Source organism: Tachyglossus aculeatus, chromosome 2 (genome assembly GCF_015852505.1).
Source record: "Tachyglossus aculeatus isolate mTacAcu1 chromosome 2, mTacAcu1.pri, whole genome shotgun sequence".
Classification (NCBI taxonomy): Eukaryota; Metazoa; Chordata; class Mammalia; order Monotremata; family Tachyglossidae; genus Tachyglossus; species Tachyglossus aculeatus.
Window position 1 is genome coordinate 143,505,883 of NC_052067.1, and position 19,425 is coordinate 143,525,307.

Below are 19,425 nucleotides of genomic sequence, written 5' to 3' on the forward strand. Positions count from 1 at the left end.
TGGAAAATGGGGATTAAGACTGTGAGCCCCCCGTGGGACAACCTGATTCATTCATTCAATCGTATTTATTGAGCGCTTACTGTGTGCAGAGCACTGTACTAAGCAGCTTGGGAAGTCCAAGTTGGCAACATATAGAGACGGTCCCTACCCAACAGCGGGCTCACAGGCTAGAAGGGGGAAACAGACAAAAAAAACAAACATAGTAACGAAATAAAATGAATAGAATAAATATGTACAAATAAAATAAATAGAGTAATAAATGTGTACAAGCATATATACAGGTGCTGTGGGGAGGGGAAGGAGGTAAGGCAGGGGGGATGGGGATGGGAGGTGGGGAAGAGGAAGGAGGGGGCTCAGTCCGGGAAGGCCTCCTGGAGGAGGTCACCTTGATCACCTTGTAACCTCCCCAGCGCTTAAAACAGTGCTTTGAATAATAATAATAATAATTGGCATTTGTTAAGCACTTACTATGTGCAAAGCACTGTTCTAAGCACTGGGGAGGATACAGGCTGATCAGGTTGTCCCACGTGGGGCTCACAGTCTTAATCCCCATTTTACAGATGAGGTAACTGAGGCCCAGAGAAGTTAAGTGACTTGCCCAAGATCACATAGCAGACCTGTGGTGGAGTTGGGATGCGAACCCATGACCTCTGACTCCAAAGCTCGGGCTCTTTCCACTGAGCCACGCTGCTTCTCTTCAACATAGTAAGCGCTAAATAAATGCCATCACTCTTATGATTATCATTACATAGTAAGCGCTTAACAAAAACCAGAATCATGACGAATTATTAGTATTAGTATTATTATTATTACCACACAAGTCCTCTGCCCTTCTGGACCACAAACCTACCTGGACAAGTGCATAGAAAATCTTCAGAATCTGTTTCTGAAGTAGTACAGAGTAATGAGAGGGGTCAGGAAGGAGTTGGATGATCTGCTGCTGAATCCGAGGCAGGAATATTTGCATCGCTGCTATGAGAGGTTCTCGGTCCTCTGCTTTTTTGTATCTGCAACGGGAGAAAGGGAAAAAGCCCAAAATTAGAGAGGAAAAAAAAAAAAACAAAGGGCCTGGAAGTATTTTCAAAAGTAGCAACGACAAAGGCAGCCAAAAAACACCCCAAAACCGAACAAAGTGAAAAAACCCTGCGCACACAGTAAATCATCATCATCATCATCAATCGTATTTATTGAGCGCTTACTGTGTGCAGAGCACTGTACTAAGCGCTTGGGAAGTACAAGTTGGCAACATATACAGTCCCTATCCAACAGTGGGCTCACAGTCTAAATGGGGGAGACAGAGAACAAAACCAAACATACTAACAAAATCAAATAAACAGAATAGATATGTACAAGTAAAATAAATAGATAAATAAATAGAGTAATAAATATGTACAAACATATATACATATATACAGGTGCTGTGGGGAAGGGAAAGAGGTAAGATGGGGGGGATGGAGAGGGGGACGAGGGGGAGAGGAAGGAAGGGGCTCAGTCAGTAAATGAAGCAAGTGAAACCGTAAGTTAACCTTCCCCCAGATCTCAAGTAGGCAGTGTGGCTTAGTGGAAAGAGCCCGGGTTTGGGAGCCAGAGGATGTGGGTTCTAATCCTGCCTCTGCCACTTGTCAGCTGTGTGACTTTGGGCAAGTCACTTCACTTCTCTGGGCCTCGGTTCCCTCATCTGTAAAATGGGGATCAAGACCGTGAGCCCCCCATGGGACAACCTGATCACCTTGTAACCTCCCCAGCGCTTAGAACCGGGCTTTGCACATAGTAAGCGCTTAATAAATGCCATTATTATTATTATTCTTTGTACCTCATCTGTAAAATGGGCATTAAAAGTAAAAATGAGGGTGATTCCCCAGTGGCTAGAACAGTGCTTGGCACACAAATCCCATAATTATGAGAAGCAGTGTGGTTTAGCGGAAAGAGTCTGGGCTTGGGAGTCGGAGGTCCTGGGTTCTAATGCTGCCTCTGCCACTTGTCTGCTGTGTGATCTTGGGCAAGTCGCTTAACTTCTCTGTGGCTCAGTTTCCTCATCTGTAAAATGGGGATAAGGACTGTGAGCCCCATATGGGACCACCTGATTACCTTGTATCTACTCTAGTGCTTAGAACAGTGCTTGGCACATAGTAAGCGCTTAACAAATGTCATCATCATCATCACTTTAAGGGCTCATGTCTGTTCTTTACTTAAAAGGCAAAGAAAGAGTCACCTGGCATTTAGGAACGGCATTTTTTTTAATATATTTTTCAGCATTTCTAAAATCAAAGGTGAGTTGGTAAAATATTGGCTTTGGGCACCAAACCTTGGCTCCTAATCCAGATTTATTTCATTTCTGCTTTTATGAAGGGGATGTGAGAATCAGGGAATTTAAAGCGCTAACGCCGTCGCCCCCCATTACTAGGAATGCCACGGATGCTTCCACTTGGGCTCTCAATTTTACCGCACTTTCGTCCTTAATATCGCCGCAACCTTGTACCCTCCAGAATACACCCACAAATGTACCGTCACGTAAAATAGGGTGTGGAGGTCCTGGCCATTCCCAGAATCAATCATATTTATTGAGCGCTTACTGTGTGCAGAGCACTGTACTAAGCGCTAGAGAAGTACAAGTTGGCAACGTATAGAGACGGTCCCTACCCAACAGCGGGCTCACAGTCTAGAAGGAAATAATGAAGCTCGTTGTGGGCAGGGAGTGTGTGTTTTTATTGTTGTATTACACTCTCCCAAGCGCTCAGTACAGTACTCTGCACGCAGTAAGTGCGCAATAAATACGGCTGAATGAATAAATGACGCTGGAGCTCTCTCTCTCAAAACCCAGGTCTCAAGCCCCGTAAAGACAAGGTTTGTCTCCATCGGCTCTCCTGCATCGTACCCTTCCAATAAATACGATTGATGATGATGACGATGATAATATATGTTTGTATGAATTTATTACTCTATTTTATTTGTGCATATTTATTCTATTTATTTTATTTTGTTAATATGTTTTGTTTTGTTCTCTGTCTCCCCCTTCTAGACTGTGAGCCCGCTGTTGGGTAGGGATCGTCTCTAGATGTTGACAACTTGGACTTCCCAAGCGCTTAGTACGGTGCTCTGCACACAGGAAGCGCTCAATAAATACGGTTGAATGAATGAAAGTGCTTACTACAGTTCTCTCCACAGGTAAGCGCTCAATAAATACCAATGACTGACTGAAATCTAGCGGGGGAGGCGTGTACACACACCACTCAATCAGTAACTTTTGTCAACCTAATATACACAGGACCATTATTACGAGCAGCCCTAATCTTACCTCTAGACTGTAAGCTCGTCATGGGCAGGGAATGTGTCTGTTATATTGTTCCCCTCCCCACAGCACCTCTATATATGTATATATGCTTGTACGTATTTATTACTCTATTTATTTATTTCTTTTATTTGTACATGCTTATTATATTTATTTTATTTTGTTAATATGTTTGGTTTTGTTCTCTGTCTCCCCAGGGAATGTGTCTGTTATATTGTTCCCCTCCCCACAGCACCTGTATACATGTATATATGTTTGAACGTATTTATTACTCTATTTATTTATTTCTTTTATTAGTACCTGTTTATTCTATTTATTTTATTTTGTTAATATGTTTGGTTTTGTTCTCTGTCTCCCCAGGGAATGTGTTTGTTATATTGTTCCCCTCCCCACAGCACCTGTATATATGTATGTACGTATTTATTACTCTATTTATTTATTTCTTTTATTTGTACCTGTTTATTCTATTTATTTTATTTTGTTAAAATGTTTTGTTTTGTTCTCTGTCTTCCCAGGGAATATGTCTGTTATATTGTTCCCCTCCCCACAGCACCTGTATACATGTATATATGTTTGTACATATTTATTACTCTATTTATTTATTTCTTTTATTTGTACCTGTTTATTCTATTTATTTTATTTTGTTAAAATGTTTTGTTTTGTTCTCTGTCTTCCCAGGGAATATGTCTGTTATATTGTTCCCCTCCCCACAGCACCTGTATACATGTATATATGTTTGTACATATTTATTACTCTATTTATTTATTTCTTTTATTTGTACAAGTTTATTCTATTTATTTTACTGTGTTAATATGTTTGGTTTTGTTCTCTGTCTCCCCAGGGAATGTGTCTGTTATATTGTTCCCCTCCCCACAGCACCTGTATACATGTATATATGTTTGTACGTATTTATTACTCTATTTATTTATTTCTTTTATTTGTACATGTTTATTCTATTTATTTTATTTTGTTAGTATGTTTGGTTTTGTTCTCTGTCTCCCCCTTCTAGACTGTGAGCCCGCTGGTCGGTAGGGACCGTCTCTATCTGTTGCCAACTTGGACTTCCCAAGCGCTTATTCCAGTGCTCGGCACACAGTAAGCGCTCAATAAATATGATTGAATGAATGAATTAATGAATGTTGGGTAGGGACCGTCTCTATATGTTGCCAACTTGGACTTCCCAAGCGCTTAGTACAGTGCTCTGCACACAGTAAGCGCTCACTCAATAAATATGATTGAATGAATGAATGTTGTTATACAGTAATAATAATAATATTTGTTATGTGCTTACTATGTGCCAAGCACTGTTCTAAGCACTGGGGGGGATACAAGGTAATCAGGTTGTCGCACGTGGGGCTCACAGTGCCCCATCCCCCAAAATCCCCACTTTACAGATGAGGTAACTGAGGCACAGAGAAGTTAAGTGACTTGCCCAAAGTCACCCAGCTGATGGGGCAGCGCCGAGACTAAAACCCACGATCTCTAACTCCCGAGCATGTGCTCTTACCACTAAACCATGCTGCTTCGCACTCCCTCCCAAGTGCTTAGCACAGTGCTCAGCGCACTTTAGGCGTTCAATAAGTATAATAAACTGACCACATCCCTCCGATTATATAGTAAAAGCCCATTTTCTTCTGCTCTGCCATGAGCTGTGATAAAAATTTGCTCATCTTCGGTTGCACGATGCTTCACATATGTGAAAACTCATATTTTCACCTCTCAAGGATGACACTACTGTAAACAGTGCACGGAGTAGTAGACAAGAGTTCATTCATTCATTCAATCGCATTTATTGAGCGCTTATTGTGTGCAGAGCACTGTACTGAGCGCTTGGGAAGTACAAGGTGGCAACATAGAGAGATGGTCCCTACCCAACAGTGGGCTCACGGTCTAGAAGTAATTTGAAAACAGGGCTTTCACCCAACCAAACCTCCCGCTTCGCTCGCATGAAGTGTAATAAGTGGCAGTTGAGTAGTTTAGCCCAAAGGGAGAAAGAGTCGGATTCAAATCTTCCCCTAACCCTGCTCTAGCCTGAAAATTAGACTCCAGGTCTCCTATCCCGGAGCCGTGGATAAGGGAGAATCCTGGTCTGCTTCTGGGAAAGAGTTTGGGCTTGGGAGCCAAAAAGACCTGGATTCTAATCTCGGCTCTGCCATTCGCCCTACTGAGAGCTCACCTCCTCCAGGAGGCCTTCCCAGACTGAGCCCCTTCCTTCCTCTCCCCCTCGTCCCCCTCTCCATCCCCCCATCTTACCTCCTTCCCTTCCCCACAGCACCTGTATATATGTTTGTACATATTTATTACTCTATTTATTTATTTTACTTGTACATATCTATTCTATTTATTTCGTTAGTATGTTTGGTTTTGTTTTCTGTCTCCCCCTTCTAGACTGTGAGCCCGTTGTTGGGTAGGGACTGTCTCTATATGTTGCCAACTTGTACTTCCCAAGCGCTTAGTACAGTGCTCTGCACACAGTAAGCGCTCAACAAATACGATTGATTGATTGATTGATTCGCCTGTTGTGTGACTGTGGGCAGCTCGCTTCACTGCTCGGGGCCTCAGTTTCCCCAACTGCAAAATGAGGGTTCGGTGCCTGTTTTCCCTCCTACTGAGACTGAGAGCTTCAGGTACGACAGGGGCTGTCAGACCTGATTAACTTACATCTATCCCAGCCAGTAGAACAGTGCTTATCACAGAGTAAGTGCTGAATGATGATGATGATGGCATTTATTAAGCGCTTACTATGTGCAAAGCACTGTTCTAAGCACTGGGGAGGTTACAAGGTGATCCCACGGGGGGCTCACAGTCTTCATCTCCATTTTACAGATGAGGGAACTGAGGCCCAGAGAAGTAAAGTGACTTGCCTAAAATCACACAGCTGACAATTGGCGGAGCCGGGATTTGAACCCCTGACCACTGACTCCAAAGCCCGGGCTCTTGCCACTGAGCCACGCTGCTTCTCTATTTATTATTTTACAAATACCATCTTTAAAAAAAACCCACAAGAATCTGGTGGGTAGATACAATCAAGGAATATCCCTCTAGAATTAGACTTCCTTCCTTCGTTCATTCATTCAATCGTATTTATTGGGCGCTTACTTCATTCATTCAGTTGTATTTATTGAGCGCTTACTGTGTGCAGAGCACTGTACTAAGTGCTTGGGAAGTACAAGTCGACAACATAGAGAGACGGTCTCTACCCAACAACGGGCTCGCAGTCTAGAAGGGGGAGACGGACGACAGAACAAAACAGGTGGACAGGGGTCAAAACCATCAGAAAAAATAGAATTAAAGCTATTCATTCATTCAATCATATTTATTGAGCGCTTACTGTGTGCAGAGCACTGTACTAAGCGCTGGGGAAGTACAAGTTGGCAACATATAGAGACGGTCCCTACCCAACAGTGGGCTCACAGTCTAGAAGCTATATATGCGCATCACTAACAAAATAAATAGAATAGTAAATATAAGTAATAATAATAATGACATTTGTTAAGCACTTGGTATGTGCAAAGCACTGTTCTAAGCGCTGGGGAGGATATAAGGTGATTCATTCATTCTATTCAATCATATTTATTGAGCGCTTACTGTGTGCACAGCACTGGACTAAGTGCTTGGGAAGTCCAAGTTGGCAACATATAGAAGCGGTGCCTACCCAACAGCGGGCTCACAGTCTAGAAGGGGGAGAAAGAGAACCAAACCAAACATATTAAACAAAATAAAATAAATGGAATATGTACAAGTAAAATAAATAGAGTAATAAATACGTAAAAACATATATACATATATCCAGGTGCTGTGGGGAAGGGAAGGAAGTAAGGCGGGGGGGATGGAGAGGGGGGCAAGGGGGAGAGGAAGGAGGGGGCTCAGTCTGGGAAGGCCTCCTGGAGGAGGTGACCTCTCAGTAGGGCCTTGAAGGGAGGAAGAGCGCTTCACTTCTCTGTGCCTCAGTTCCCTCATCTGTAAAATGAAGATTAAGATTGTGAGCCCCACGTGGGACAACCTGATCACCCTGTATCTACCCCGGTGCTCAGAACAGTGCTGGACACATAGGAAGTGCTTAACAAATACTATTATTATTATCATTATTATTATTATTATTATTATTAAAGCCCTGGTATTGGCAAAACATCGCAGCTTGGAATTCATTCATTCATTCATTCAATCATATTTATTGAGCGCTTACTGTGTGCAGAGCACCGTACTAAGCGCTTGGGAAGTACAAGTTGGCAACATCTAGAGACGGAATTGTAACTTTTGTACACGAATCCACTTACTCGTATGTCTTCACCAGCTGATATAGACACAGTAAGCTTCCGAGCCAGCTCCCGCTGCTCTGAGATTGCAAGTAATAGCCTATTTTGTCAACTACTGCTGTCCAGTGACCAGGAAAGTCATGCTTAATGATAGCACGGAGGCACATTGTTAACTGGACCCTGGAAAGTGAAATTGGGAAAAAAAAAAAGACACAACAAAAACAAAACCACAGTTGAAAGATATTCGGAAAGACCCTTGCCTGCAAATTCAGAGAGCGCGGCGTTTACCAGAGAAAAAAAAAATGCCAGTCCCAACTTTCTATCGTGAACATCAATCAATCGTATTTGAGCGCTTACTGTGCGCAGAGCACTGGACTAAGCGCTTCGGAAGTACAAGTTGGCAACATCTAGAGACGGTCCCTACCCAACAGTGGGCTCACAGTCTAGAAGGGGGAGACAGAGAACAAAACAAAACATATTAACAAAATAAAATAAATAGAATAGATATGTACAAGTAAAATAAATAAATAAATACAGTAATAAATGCGTACAAACATACATACATGTATACAGGTGGGAGACAAAGAACAAAACAAAACATATTAACAAAATAAAATAAATAGAATAGATATGTACAAGTAAAATAAATAAATAGAGTAAATAAATACGTACAAACATATATACATATATACAGGTGGGAGACAGAGAACAAAACAAAACATATTAACAAAATAAAATAAATAGAATAGATATGTACAAGTAAAATAAATACATAAATAGAGTAATAAATACGTACAAACATATATACATATATACAGGTGGGAGACAGAGAACAAAACTAAACATATTAACAAAATAAAATAAATAGAATAGATATGTACAAGTAAAATAAATAAATAGAGTAATAAATGCGTACAAACATATATACATATATATACAGGTGGGAGACAGAGAACAAAACAAAACATATTAACAAAATAAAATAAATAGAATAGATATGCACAAGTAAAATAAATAAATAAATAGAGTAATAAATACGTACAAACATATATACATATATACAGATGCTGTGGGGAAGGGAAACTTGTGGTGAAAGACGACAACATTTTAAAGGGACACATCCTCCAACTCATTTCCCGAAAACGAGGCATCTGGAACTTGTGTTTTCCTTACAAGAAAACTTTGTTTAATGTCTCAACACTAAATGGAACTCAGAATACTGTATTAAATACATAACAACTCAACTCAATAACTCAGATTGGACAGATAGTAAATAAATGGAGTAATAAATACGTACAAACATATATACAGGTGCTGCGGGGAAGGGAAACTTGTGGTGAAAGACGACAACATTTTAAAGGGACACATCCTCCGTCTCATTCCCCGAAAACGAGGCATTTGGAACTGGCGTTTTCCTTACAAGAAAACTTTGTTTAATGTCTCAACACTAAATGGAACTCAGAATACTGTATTAAATACATAACAACTCAACTCAATAACTCAGATTGGACAGATAGTAAATAAATGGAGTAATAAATACGTACAAACATATATACAGGTGCTGTGGGGAAGGGAAACTTGTGGTGAAAGACGACAACATTTTAAAGGGACACATCCTCCGTCTCATTCCCCGAAAACGAGGCATTTGGAACTGGCGTTTTCCTTACAAGAAAACTTTGTTTAATGTCTCAACACTAAATGGGACTCAGAATACTGCATTAAATACATAACAACTCAACTCAATAACTCAGTTTGGACAGATAATAAATAAATGGAGTAATAAATACGTACAAACATATATACAGGCGCTGTGGGGAAGGGAAACTTGTGGTGAAAGATGACAACATTTTAAAGGGACACATCCTCCGACTCATTCCCTGAAAACGAGGCATTTGGAACTTGTGTTTTCCTTACAAGAAAACTTTGTTTAATGTCTCAACACTAACTGGGACTCAGAATACTGCATTAAATACATAACAACTCAACTCAATAACTCAGATTGGACAGATAATAAATAAATGGAGTAATAAATACGTACAAACATATATACAGGTGCTGTGGGGAAGGGAAATTTGTGGTGAAAGACTACAACATTTTAAAGGGACACATCCTCCGTCTCATTCCCCGAAAACGAGGCATTTGGATCTTGCGTTTTCCTTAAAAAGAAAACTTCGTTTAATGTCTCAACACTAAATGGGACTCAGAATACTGCATTAAATACATAACAACTCAACTCAATAACTCAGATTGGGCGGATAATAAATAAATGGAGTAATAAATACGTACAAACATATATACAGGTGCTGTGGGGAAGGGAAACTTGTGGTGAAAGACGACAACATTTTAAAGGGACACATCCTCCGTCTCATTCCCTGAAAACGAGGCATTTGGAACTGGCGTTTTCCTTACAAGAAAACTTTGTTTAATGTCTCAACACTAAATGGGACTCGGCATATTGCATTAAATACATAACTCAACTCAATAACTCAGATTGGACAGATAATAAATAAATGGAGTAATAAATACGTACAAACATATATACATATATACAGGCGCTGTGGGGAAGGGAAACTTGTGGTGAAAGACGACAACATTTTAAAGGGACACATCCTCTGTCTCATTCCCTGAAAACGAGGCATTTGGAACTTGCGTTTTCCTTACAAGAAAACTTCGTATAATGTCTCAACACTAAATGGGACTCAGAATACTGCATTAAATACATAACAACTCAACTCAATAACTCAGATTGGACAGATAATAAATAAATGGAGTAATAAATACGTACAGACATACATATATACAGGTGCTATGGGGAAGGGAAACTTGTGGTGAAAGACGACAACATTTTAAAGGGACACATCCTCTGTCTCATTCCCTGAAAACGAGGCATTTGGAACTTGTGTTTTCCTTACAAGAAAACTTCATATAATGTCTCAACACTAAATGGGACTCAGAATACTGCATTAAATATATTACAACTCAACTCAGATTGGACAGATCCCCAAACCACTATCTAAAAATCCCGTTTAGTTTCACAAGATTCGTTCAGCTTTACAACACTTCCTTATTAGAGCTGAGCAAACCTCATCTTCGGTGATGAGTCTTCTAGACTGTGAGCCCACTGTTGGGTCGGGACCGTCTCTATACGTTGCCAACTTGGACTTCCCAAGCGCTTAGTACAGTGCTCTGCACACAGTAAGTGCTCAATAAATACGATTGAATGAATGAATGAGTCTTCTAGACTGTGAGCCCACTGTTGGATAGGGACCGTCTCTATACGTTGCCAACTTGGACTTCCCAAGCGCTTAGTACAGTGCTCTGCACACAGTAAGCGCTCAATAAATACGATTGATTGATTGATTGGTGGGTTTTGGGGTTTCCTTTGGTTGGGGGAAAGGAAAATCTTGACAAATAGGAACAGATCGATACCTGAGTTTTCCCCGGAATCTGTACAAAGATGAAAAATCTAACGACTTCAGAGCAACAGCTCTATCGGCGTGGCTTACTGGATAAAGCCCAGGCCCTGGAGTCCGAAGGACCTGGATTCTAATCCCGGCTCTGCCCCGTGTCTGCTGTATGACCTTGGGCAAGTCACTTCACTTTCCTTCACTCATTCAATCATATTTATTGAGCGCTTACTGTGTGCACAGCACTGGACTAAGCGCTTGGGAAGTACAAGTTGGTGGCATATAGAGACGGCCCCTACCCGGCCTCATCTGGAAAATGGGGGCTAAGAAGGGGAGCCTCATGTGGGACAGTGACTGGGTCCAACCGGGATGACTTGCATCTACGAGAAGCAGCGTGGCTCAGTGGAAAGAGCCCGGGCTTTGGAGTCAGAGGTCATGGGTTCAAATCCCGGCTCTGCCAATCGTCAGCTGTGTGACTCTGGGCAAGTCACTTCACTTCTCTGGGCCTCAGTTCCCTCATCTGTAAAATGGGGATGAAGACTGTGAGCCCCCCGTGGGACAACCTGATAAGAATAATAATAATGTTGGTATTCGTTAAGCACTTACTATGTGCAAAGCACTGTTCTAAGCGCTGGGGTAGATACAAGGTAATCAGCTTGTCCCACGAGGGGCTCACAGTCTTCAAAACCGTCAGAAAAAATAGAATTAAAGCTATTCATTCATTCAATCGTATTTGTTGAGTGCTTACTGTGTGCAGAGCACTGTACTAAGCGCTTGGGAAGTGCAAGTTGGCAACATATAGAGACGGTCCCTACCCAACAGCGGGCAACGGGCCGAGACGCAAATCCTGCCTTGCTCATGTCTGACCGCCTCCTGCCTCTGCTTCCCCCCAACGTTTCCTTTCTTTATATTATACGTTTTATACATTTGCTTACATTGCTGATATTTTTGTATTACATTATATTATGGTTACACTTGCATTTTAAGTTTATTTTAATATGTCGTGTTTGCTTATATTATTGTATTTTACATTTATATTAATGTCTGTCATCTTTGTGTATATAAGCATATGTATATTTGTGTCTAGAGAAGCCGCGTGGCTCAGTGGAAAGAGCCCAGGCTTGGGAGTCAGAGGTCATGGGTTCGAATCCCGGCTCCAGCCACTTGTCAGCTGCTTGACTTTGGGCACGTCACTTCACTTCTCTGGGCCTCAGTGACCTCATCTGTAAAATGGGGATGAAGACTGTGAGCCCCACGTGGGACAAGCTGATCACCTTGTATCTCCTCCAGCGCTTAGAACAGTGCTTGGCACATAGTAAGTCCTTAACAAATACCAAGATTATTATTATTACATTTTATATTTATAATGCTGTCTATCATGTTTGTGTCCATGATATTTATGTTAGCGTATTTTATATTAATATTGCCTGCGGTGCTTATATGATTATATTTATATTTGTATTATATTTATGTTTATATTAACATCATGATTTTTTATTTTAACATATTTATGTTTGCATTACATTTTCTACCTATATGTCTGCCATATTAGTCTGGCACATAGTAAGTCCTTAACAAATACCAACATTATTATTATTACATTCTATATTTATAATGCTGTCTATCACGTTTGTGTCCATGATATTTATGTTTGTGTATTTTATATTAATATTGCCTGCTGTGTTATATTATTATATTTATAATAATAATAATAATTATGGCATTTATTAAGCACTTACTATGTGCAAAGCACTGTTCTAAGCGCTGGGAAAGTTACAAAGTGATCAGGTTGTCCCACGGGGGGCTCACAGTCTTCATCCCCATTTTACAGATGAGGTAACGGAGGCACAGAGAAGTGAAGCGACTTGCCCAAAGTCACACAGCTGACAATTGGTGGAAACAGAATTCGAACCCATGACCTCTGACTCCAAAGCCCGGGCTCTTTCCACTGAGCCACGCTTATATTTGTATTATATTTATGCTTATATTACCATCGTGATTTTTTATGTTAACATATTTACACTTGTATTACATTTTATACTTATATGTCTGACACGTTAGCTTATATTAACATTATACGTATGCTCGTATTATAGTTTATATTTATATTAATGTCTATCGTGTTTTCATTGATATATTTATATTTTTATTTTATGTATACTAATGTCTGTCACGTTTGTTTACAATCTATTTATTTTACATTTGTATTGTCTTTCATGTTTATATTATATTTGTATTACATTTTGTGTTTATATTCACGTTTACATTAACATTTACGTTTGCATTATATTTTATATTTCATTCATGTCTGCTGTGTGATTATGTTGCTATTGTGTTCGTATTGTCTTTCATGTTTATATTTGTATTACATTTTGTGTTTATATTCACGTTTACATTAACATATTTACGTTTGCATTATATTTTATATTTCATTCATGTCTGCTGTGTTTGATCATGTTGCTATTGTGTTCGTATTATATTTCATATTTATATTACTATCTGTCTCCCGCTCCGTACTCTAAGCTTGCTGTGGGCAGGGAGTGTATCTACCAACTCAGTGAGACCGTCTCCTAGACTGTGAGCCCGTTGTTGTGTAGGGCCATCTCTATATGTTGCCGATTAGTACTTCCCAAGCGCTTAGTACAGTGCTCTGCACATAGTAAGCACTAAATAAATACGACTGAATGAATGAATGACTGCTATACTGTACTCTCCCAGGCACTTAGTACAGTGCTTTGCACAGAGTAAGCACTCAATAAATACGATTGATGACTTTCAACGCCCTTTTAACCATTTTCCCTTCTCCACGAATAGCTCAACTACCAGTTCTTCTCATCTGACAAACGGTGGAACTTTGACTCTTCTACACCCCAGAATAGTACAATTTCTGGGGGAATCTACAGAATCTTTGAAGGAGAAAATTCATGATTTTTTTTCCCCCTTCCAACGCATGGTGTCTGTATACCATCCTTTCGAGTGGAAAGGAAATTCTGTTCATATGCCTCACCTCCATATATAGTCATATATAGAGTCAAAATACATGAAACCTATTTTACTTAGTATCCTGCTTTCACGACATGCTCTACCTACTTCAGCTGCTGAAATAAGAAGGCTCGCTTTTATCAGAGCTAGAGACTCTTTGTCAGGGCTTCATCATGGTTTGGTGGCTTTTGAATGTGCCTCTCAAAGAGACATCATCATTCTTATTTTCCAACCCACTGAAATTTCTGAGCCACTTCTTGGGAGAAGCTTAAAGGAAGGTCCATGCAGGGAATTCCCCCTGCCCTACCTCCCTCCCCTCCCCACAGCAATGTTTGTACAGATTTCTTACTCTATTTTACTTGTACATATTTACTATTCTATTAATTTTGTTAATGATGTGCATCTAGCTTTACTTCTATTTGTTCTGACGACCTGACTCCTGTCTACATGTTTTGTTTTGTTCTCTGTCTCTCCCTTCTAGACCGTGAGCCCGTTGTTGGGTAGGGACCGTCTCTAGATGTTGCCAACTTAGACTTCCCAAGCGCTTAGCCCAGTGCTCTGCACACAGTAAGCGCTCAATAAATACGACTGAATGAATGAAAGAAGTTTGGTCGTGATTCCAGCGGCAGAGGCCAAACAGTAAAGAGACAGAGAGAGAAAGAAATAGAGCTTTAATTCTATTTGTTCTATTTTGACACCTGTCTACATGTTTTGATTTGTTGTCTGTCTCCCCCTTCTAGACTGTGAGCCCGCTGTTGGGTAGGGGCCGTATCTATGTATGTTGCCGACTTATACTCTCCCAGGTGCTTAGTACAGTGCTTTGCACAGAGTAAGCACTCAATAAATACGATTGATTACTTTCAATGCCCTTTTAACCATTTTCCCTTCACAACTTGAGCCCCCTCCTTCCTCTCCCCCTTGTCCCCCTCTCCATCCCCCCATCTTCCCTCCTTCCCTTCCCCACAGCACCTGTATATATGTATATATGTTTGTACATATTTATTACTCTATTTATTTTACTTGTACATATCTATTCTATTTATTTTATTTTGTTAATATGTTTGGTTTTGTTCTCTGTCTCCCCCTTCTAGACTGTGAGCCCGCTGTTGAGTAGGGACTGTCTCTATATGTTGCCAATTTGGACTTCCCAAGCGCTCAGTACAGTGCTCTGCACACAGTAAGCACTCAATAAATATGATTGATTGATTGAAATATGATTGATTGACTGATTGATTGATTGATCCGACCCAGGTTAGAACTTTAACTCTTCTACACCCCACAAAAGTACAATTTCTGGGGGAATCTGGAGAATCTTTGAAGGAGAAAATTCATGATTTTTTTTCCCCCTTCCAATGCATAGTGTCTGTATACCATCCTTTCAAGTGGAAAGGAAATTCTGCACAGACACCTTACCTCCATATATAGAGTCAAAATACGTGAAAGAAGTTTGGTCGCGATTCCAGAGGCAGAGGCCAAACAGTAAAGCGACAGAGAGAGAAAGAGAGAAAGAAATAGAGCTTTAATTCTATTTGTTCTGACTATTTTGACACCTGTCTACACGTTTTGTTTTGTTGTCTGTCTCCCCCATCTAGACTGTGAGCCCGCTGTTGGGTAGGGACCATATCTATATATGTTGCCGACTTATACTCTCCCAGGCACTTAGTACAGTGCACAGAGTAAGCACTCAATAAATACGACTGATTACTTTCAATGCCCTTTTAACCATTTTCCCTTCTCCATGAATAGCTCAACTTGAACCCCCTCCGTCCTCTCCCCCTTGTCCCCATCTCCATCCCCCCATCTTACCTCCTTCCCTTCCCCACAGCACCTGTATATATGTATATATGTTTGTACATATTTATTACTCTATTTATTTTACTTGTACATATCTATTCTATTTTTTTTATTTTGTTAATATGCTTGGTTTTGTTCTCTGTCTCCCCCTTCTAGACTGTGAGCCCACTGTTGGGTAGGGACTGTCTCTATATGTTGCCAACTTGGACTTCCCAAGCGCTTAGTACAGTGCTCTGCACACAGTAAGCGCTCAATAACTATGATTGATTGATTGATTGAAATATGATTGATTGACTGATTGATTGATTGATCTGACCCAGGTTAGAACTTTAACTCTTCTACACCCCAGAATAGTACAATTTCTGGGGGAATCTAGAGAATCTTCGAAGGAGAAAATTCATGATTTTTTTTTCCCCTTCCAATGCATAGTGTCTGTATACCATCCTTTCAAGTAGAAAGGAAATTCTGTTCATACACCTTACCTCCATATAGACAGTCAAAATATATGAAAGAAGTTTGGTCGCGATTCCAGCGGCAGAGGCCAAACAGTAAAGAGACAGTCAGAGAGAGAAAGAGAGAAAGAAATAGAGCTTTAATTCTATTTGTTCTGACTATTTTGACACCTGTCTACATGTTTTGTTTTGTTGTCTGTCTCCCCCTTCTAGACTGTGAGCCCATTGTTGGGTACGGAACGTCTCTAGATGTTGCCGACTTGTACTTCCCAAGCGCTTAGTACAGTGCTCTGCACACAGTAAGCGCTCAATAAATACGATTGAATGAATGAATGAAATACAGAGCAGCATGGCTCAATGGAAAGAGCCCGGGCTTTGGCGTCAGAGGTCATGGGTTCAAATCCCGGCTCTGCCAACTGTCAGCTGGGTGACTTTGGGCAAGTCACTTCACTTCTCTGTGCCTCGGTTCCCTCATCTGTAAAATGGGGATGAAGACCGAGCCCCCCGTGGGACAACCTGATCACCTTGTATCCCCACAGCGCTTAGAACAGTGCTTTGCACATAGTAAGCACTTAAATACCATCATTATTATTATTATAGAGAGAGAAAGAGAGAGAGAAAAGTAGGAAAAGGGTAAAAAATAAGTTTAAAATATGCAAACTAAAGCGAATTTATGTGGGTACGGTATGAATGCTGCCTTTAACTTTATGAGACAAACAAGAGTTAAAAATCTCACGTTAACGACAAAAAGAGGATTTAGCGCAAAGGCACGGGGCATTTAGCAGAAAATTCGCGTCACTAGACTTGCCTTCTTTATCGGTTCGTTCCCTCCAAATCTTCACGATCCCCCCGGGTTGGTTTTTACCCTCTAAAAGACCCAAAACGCCTTGCCTGCTACCGACGCCGACGGAGAGTAGACCGTACCTCACTAAGTCCGGGGAGCGAATGATTCCTTCCACGATGTTATCGCGGATCTGCTGGCGATCGTTCTCGTGAATGTTGAAGGGGAAGATTGCCTCTCCAGGGGGAGGTTCGCGGTCCGGCCAATACTGCGTCACCATGTTCTTCAGGTAAATGGCAGCTGAGTTACAGAAAAAGAAAACAAAAAAAAAAGGGGGGACGTAGCGGCACGGAACGGATGGGGCGGCTTTAATTCGGCGCCGCGGGGCGGGAGAGGCAAACCGCGTTCTCCGGAGGCCCGCCAACTGGGATAGAGAGGAAGGGAAAATGGGAATCGCTCGGCCTCCGCTTACCAGTTGGTTCCCCGGAAAAGGAAGCCTCGAAGAGTGATGGAAACCAAAAGGGTGACCTTAATAACAATAATGATGGCATTTGTTAAGCGCTTACTATGTGCAAAGCACTGTTCTAAGCACCGGGGGGGATACAAGGTGATCGGATTGTCCCCCGTGGGGCTCACAGTCTTCATCCCCATTTTACAGATGAGGGAACTGAGGCCCAGAGAAGCGAAGTGACTTGCCCAAAGTCACACAGATGACAAGTGGCAGAGCCGGGATTTTACTTGTACATATCTATTCTATTTATTTTATTTCGTTAGTATATTTGGTTTTGTTCTCTGTCTCCCCCTTCTAGACTGTGAGCCCACTGTTGGGTAGGGACCGTCTCTATGTTGCCAACTTGTACTTCCCAAGCACTTAGTCCAGTGCTCTGCACACAGTAAGCGCTCAATAAATACGATTGATTGATTGATTGATTGACCTCTGACTCCCGAGCCCAGGCTCTTTCCACTAAGCCACGCTGCTCTTCACCCCTCCTTCCAGCCCCACGGCACTTAAGTACTTACCTGTCATTTATTTATTTATTTTATTTTATTAGTATGTTTGGTTTTGTTCTCTATCTCCCCCCTTTTAGACTGTGAGCCCACTGTTGGGTAGGGACTGTCTCTATATGTTGCCAACTTGTACTTCCCAAGCGCTTAGTACAGTGCTCTGCACACAGTAAGCGCTCAATAAATACGATTGATGATGATGATTTATTTCTATTAATGTCTGTCTCTCCCTCTAAGCTGCAATCTTATTGTGGGCAGGGAAAGCTTCTATTGTTTATATTGTACAGTGCTCCGCATTTAGTAAACAATAAATATGATTTACTGACCGATGACCTCTTCGAGATAGCCCCTCATCTATTATGACTGCGAGCCCCACGCGGGACAGGGACTGTGTCCAACCCACTTTGCTTGTGTCCACCTCAGCGCTTAGTACAGTACCTGGCACATAATAAGCGCTTAACAAATACCACCCTTATTATTATTACTAGAAAAGAGCTTTCTTTCCCACATTTCCCCACCTTGGGTATTCCCACCTAATAGCCGACGTCGCTGGTTCTGGGGACCAAAGGGGAAGAAAAATGGAATTTCTAGGTATAAATATGGAATCTGGTAAAAATATATATATAGATAGATATATATCATATCTATCTATATCTATCTATCTATATATAATATATATATATATATATATATATATATATATATATAATATATATATATATATATATATATATATATTCCCAGCCTCAGGTCTTTATTTCAACATTTAACGGATGGCTAGATATGATGCTTCATCTAAGTGGACAAAAAGATTTCTCAGTCCATGAAGAATAGGCATTTCACACAACTCCAAGTTAAATCAATCAATCAATCGTATTTATTGAGCGCTTACTGTGTGCACAGCACTGTACTAAGCGCTTGGGAAGTACAAGTCGGCAACACATAGAGACGGTTCCTACCCAACAGCGGGCTCACAGTCTAGAAGGGGGAGACGGAGAACAAAACCGAACATACCAACAAAATAAAATAAATAGAGACTTGTATCTGTCATTTGTAAGGTAGCGTGACTGTACGGGAGGAAAATCATAGTTTGCAAAATAAGATCGAGCCACCGCCCCAAGCAGCAAATACTAAAGACATTCTGCCCATCCATTTACTTTCTACACCGCATTGAGTTGTTTTTCTTAATGGATAGAGCACGGGGTTGGGATCAGAAGGACTTGGGTTCTAATCCCCTCTCCGCCATCTCTGCTGCGTGACCTTACGTAGTGTCACTTAACTTCTCTGGGACTCAGTTACATCATCTGGAAAATGGGGATGGAGCCTGTGAGCCCCACGCGGGACAGGGACCGTGTCCAACTTGATTAACTTGTTGCCAACTTGTACCTCCCAAGCGCTTCTCTGCACACAGTAAGCCCTCGATAAATACGATTGATTGATACACCCCAGCACTTAGAAC

At 41.1% G+C, this 19,425-nt stretch overlaps 1 protein-coding gene across 3 annotated transcripts in view; it reads right to left on the reverse strand.

Annotated features, from left to right (window-relative positions):
* The window catches only part of IPO8 (importin 8), a 186,205-nt gene that overhangs the window by 144,488 nt on the left and 22,292 nt on the right, over positions 1–19,425 (reverse strand). For 2 of the 3 annotated variants that reach the window (XM_038761146.1, XM_038761137.1), the window contains exons 3-5: positions 17,105–17,261; positions 7,567–7,725; positions 851–1,007 (exon numbers count right to left, since the gene is read on the reverse strand). In XM_038761146.1, the coding sequence (XP_038617074.1) occupies positions 851–1,007; positions 7,567–7,725; positions 17,105–17,261 (473 nt within the window). The remainder of the gene's footprint in view (positions 1–850; positions 1,008–7,566; positions 7,726–17,104; positions 17,262–19,425) is intronic. The other variant, XM_038761154.1, reaches the window with a different exon arrangement.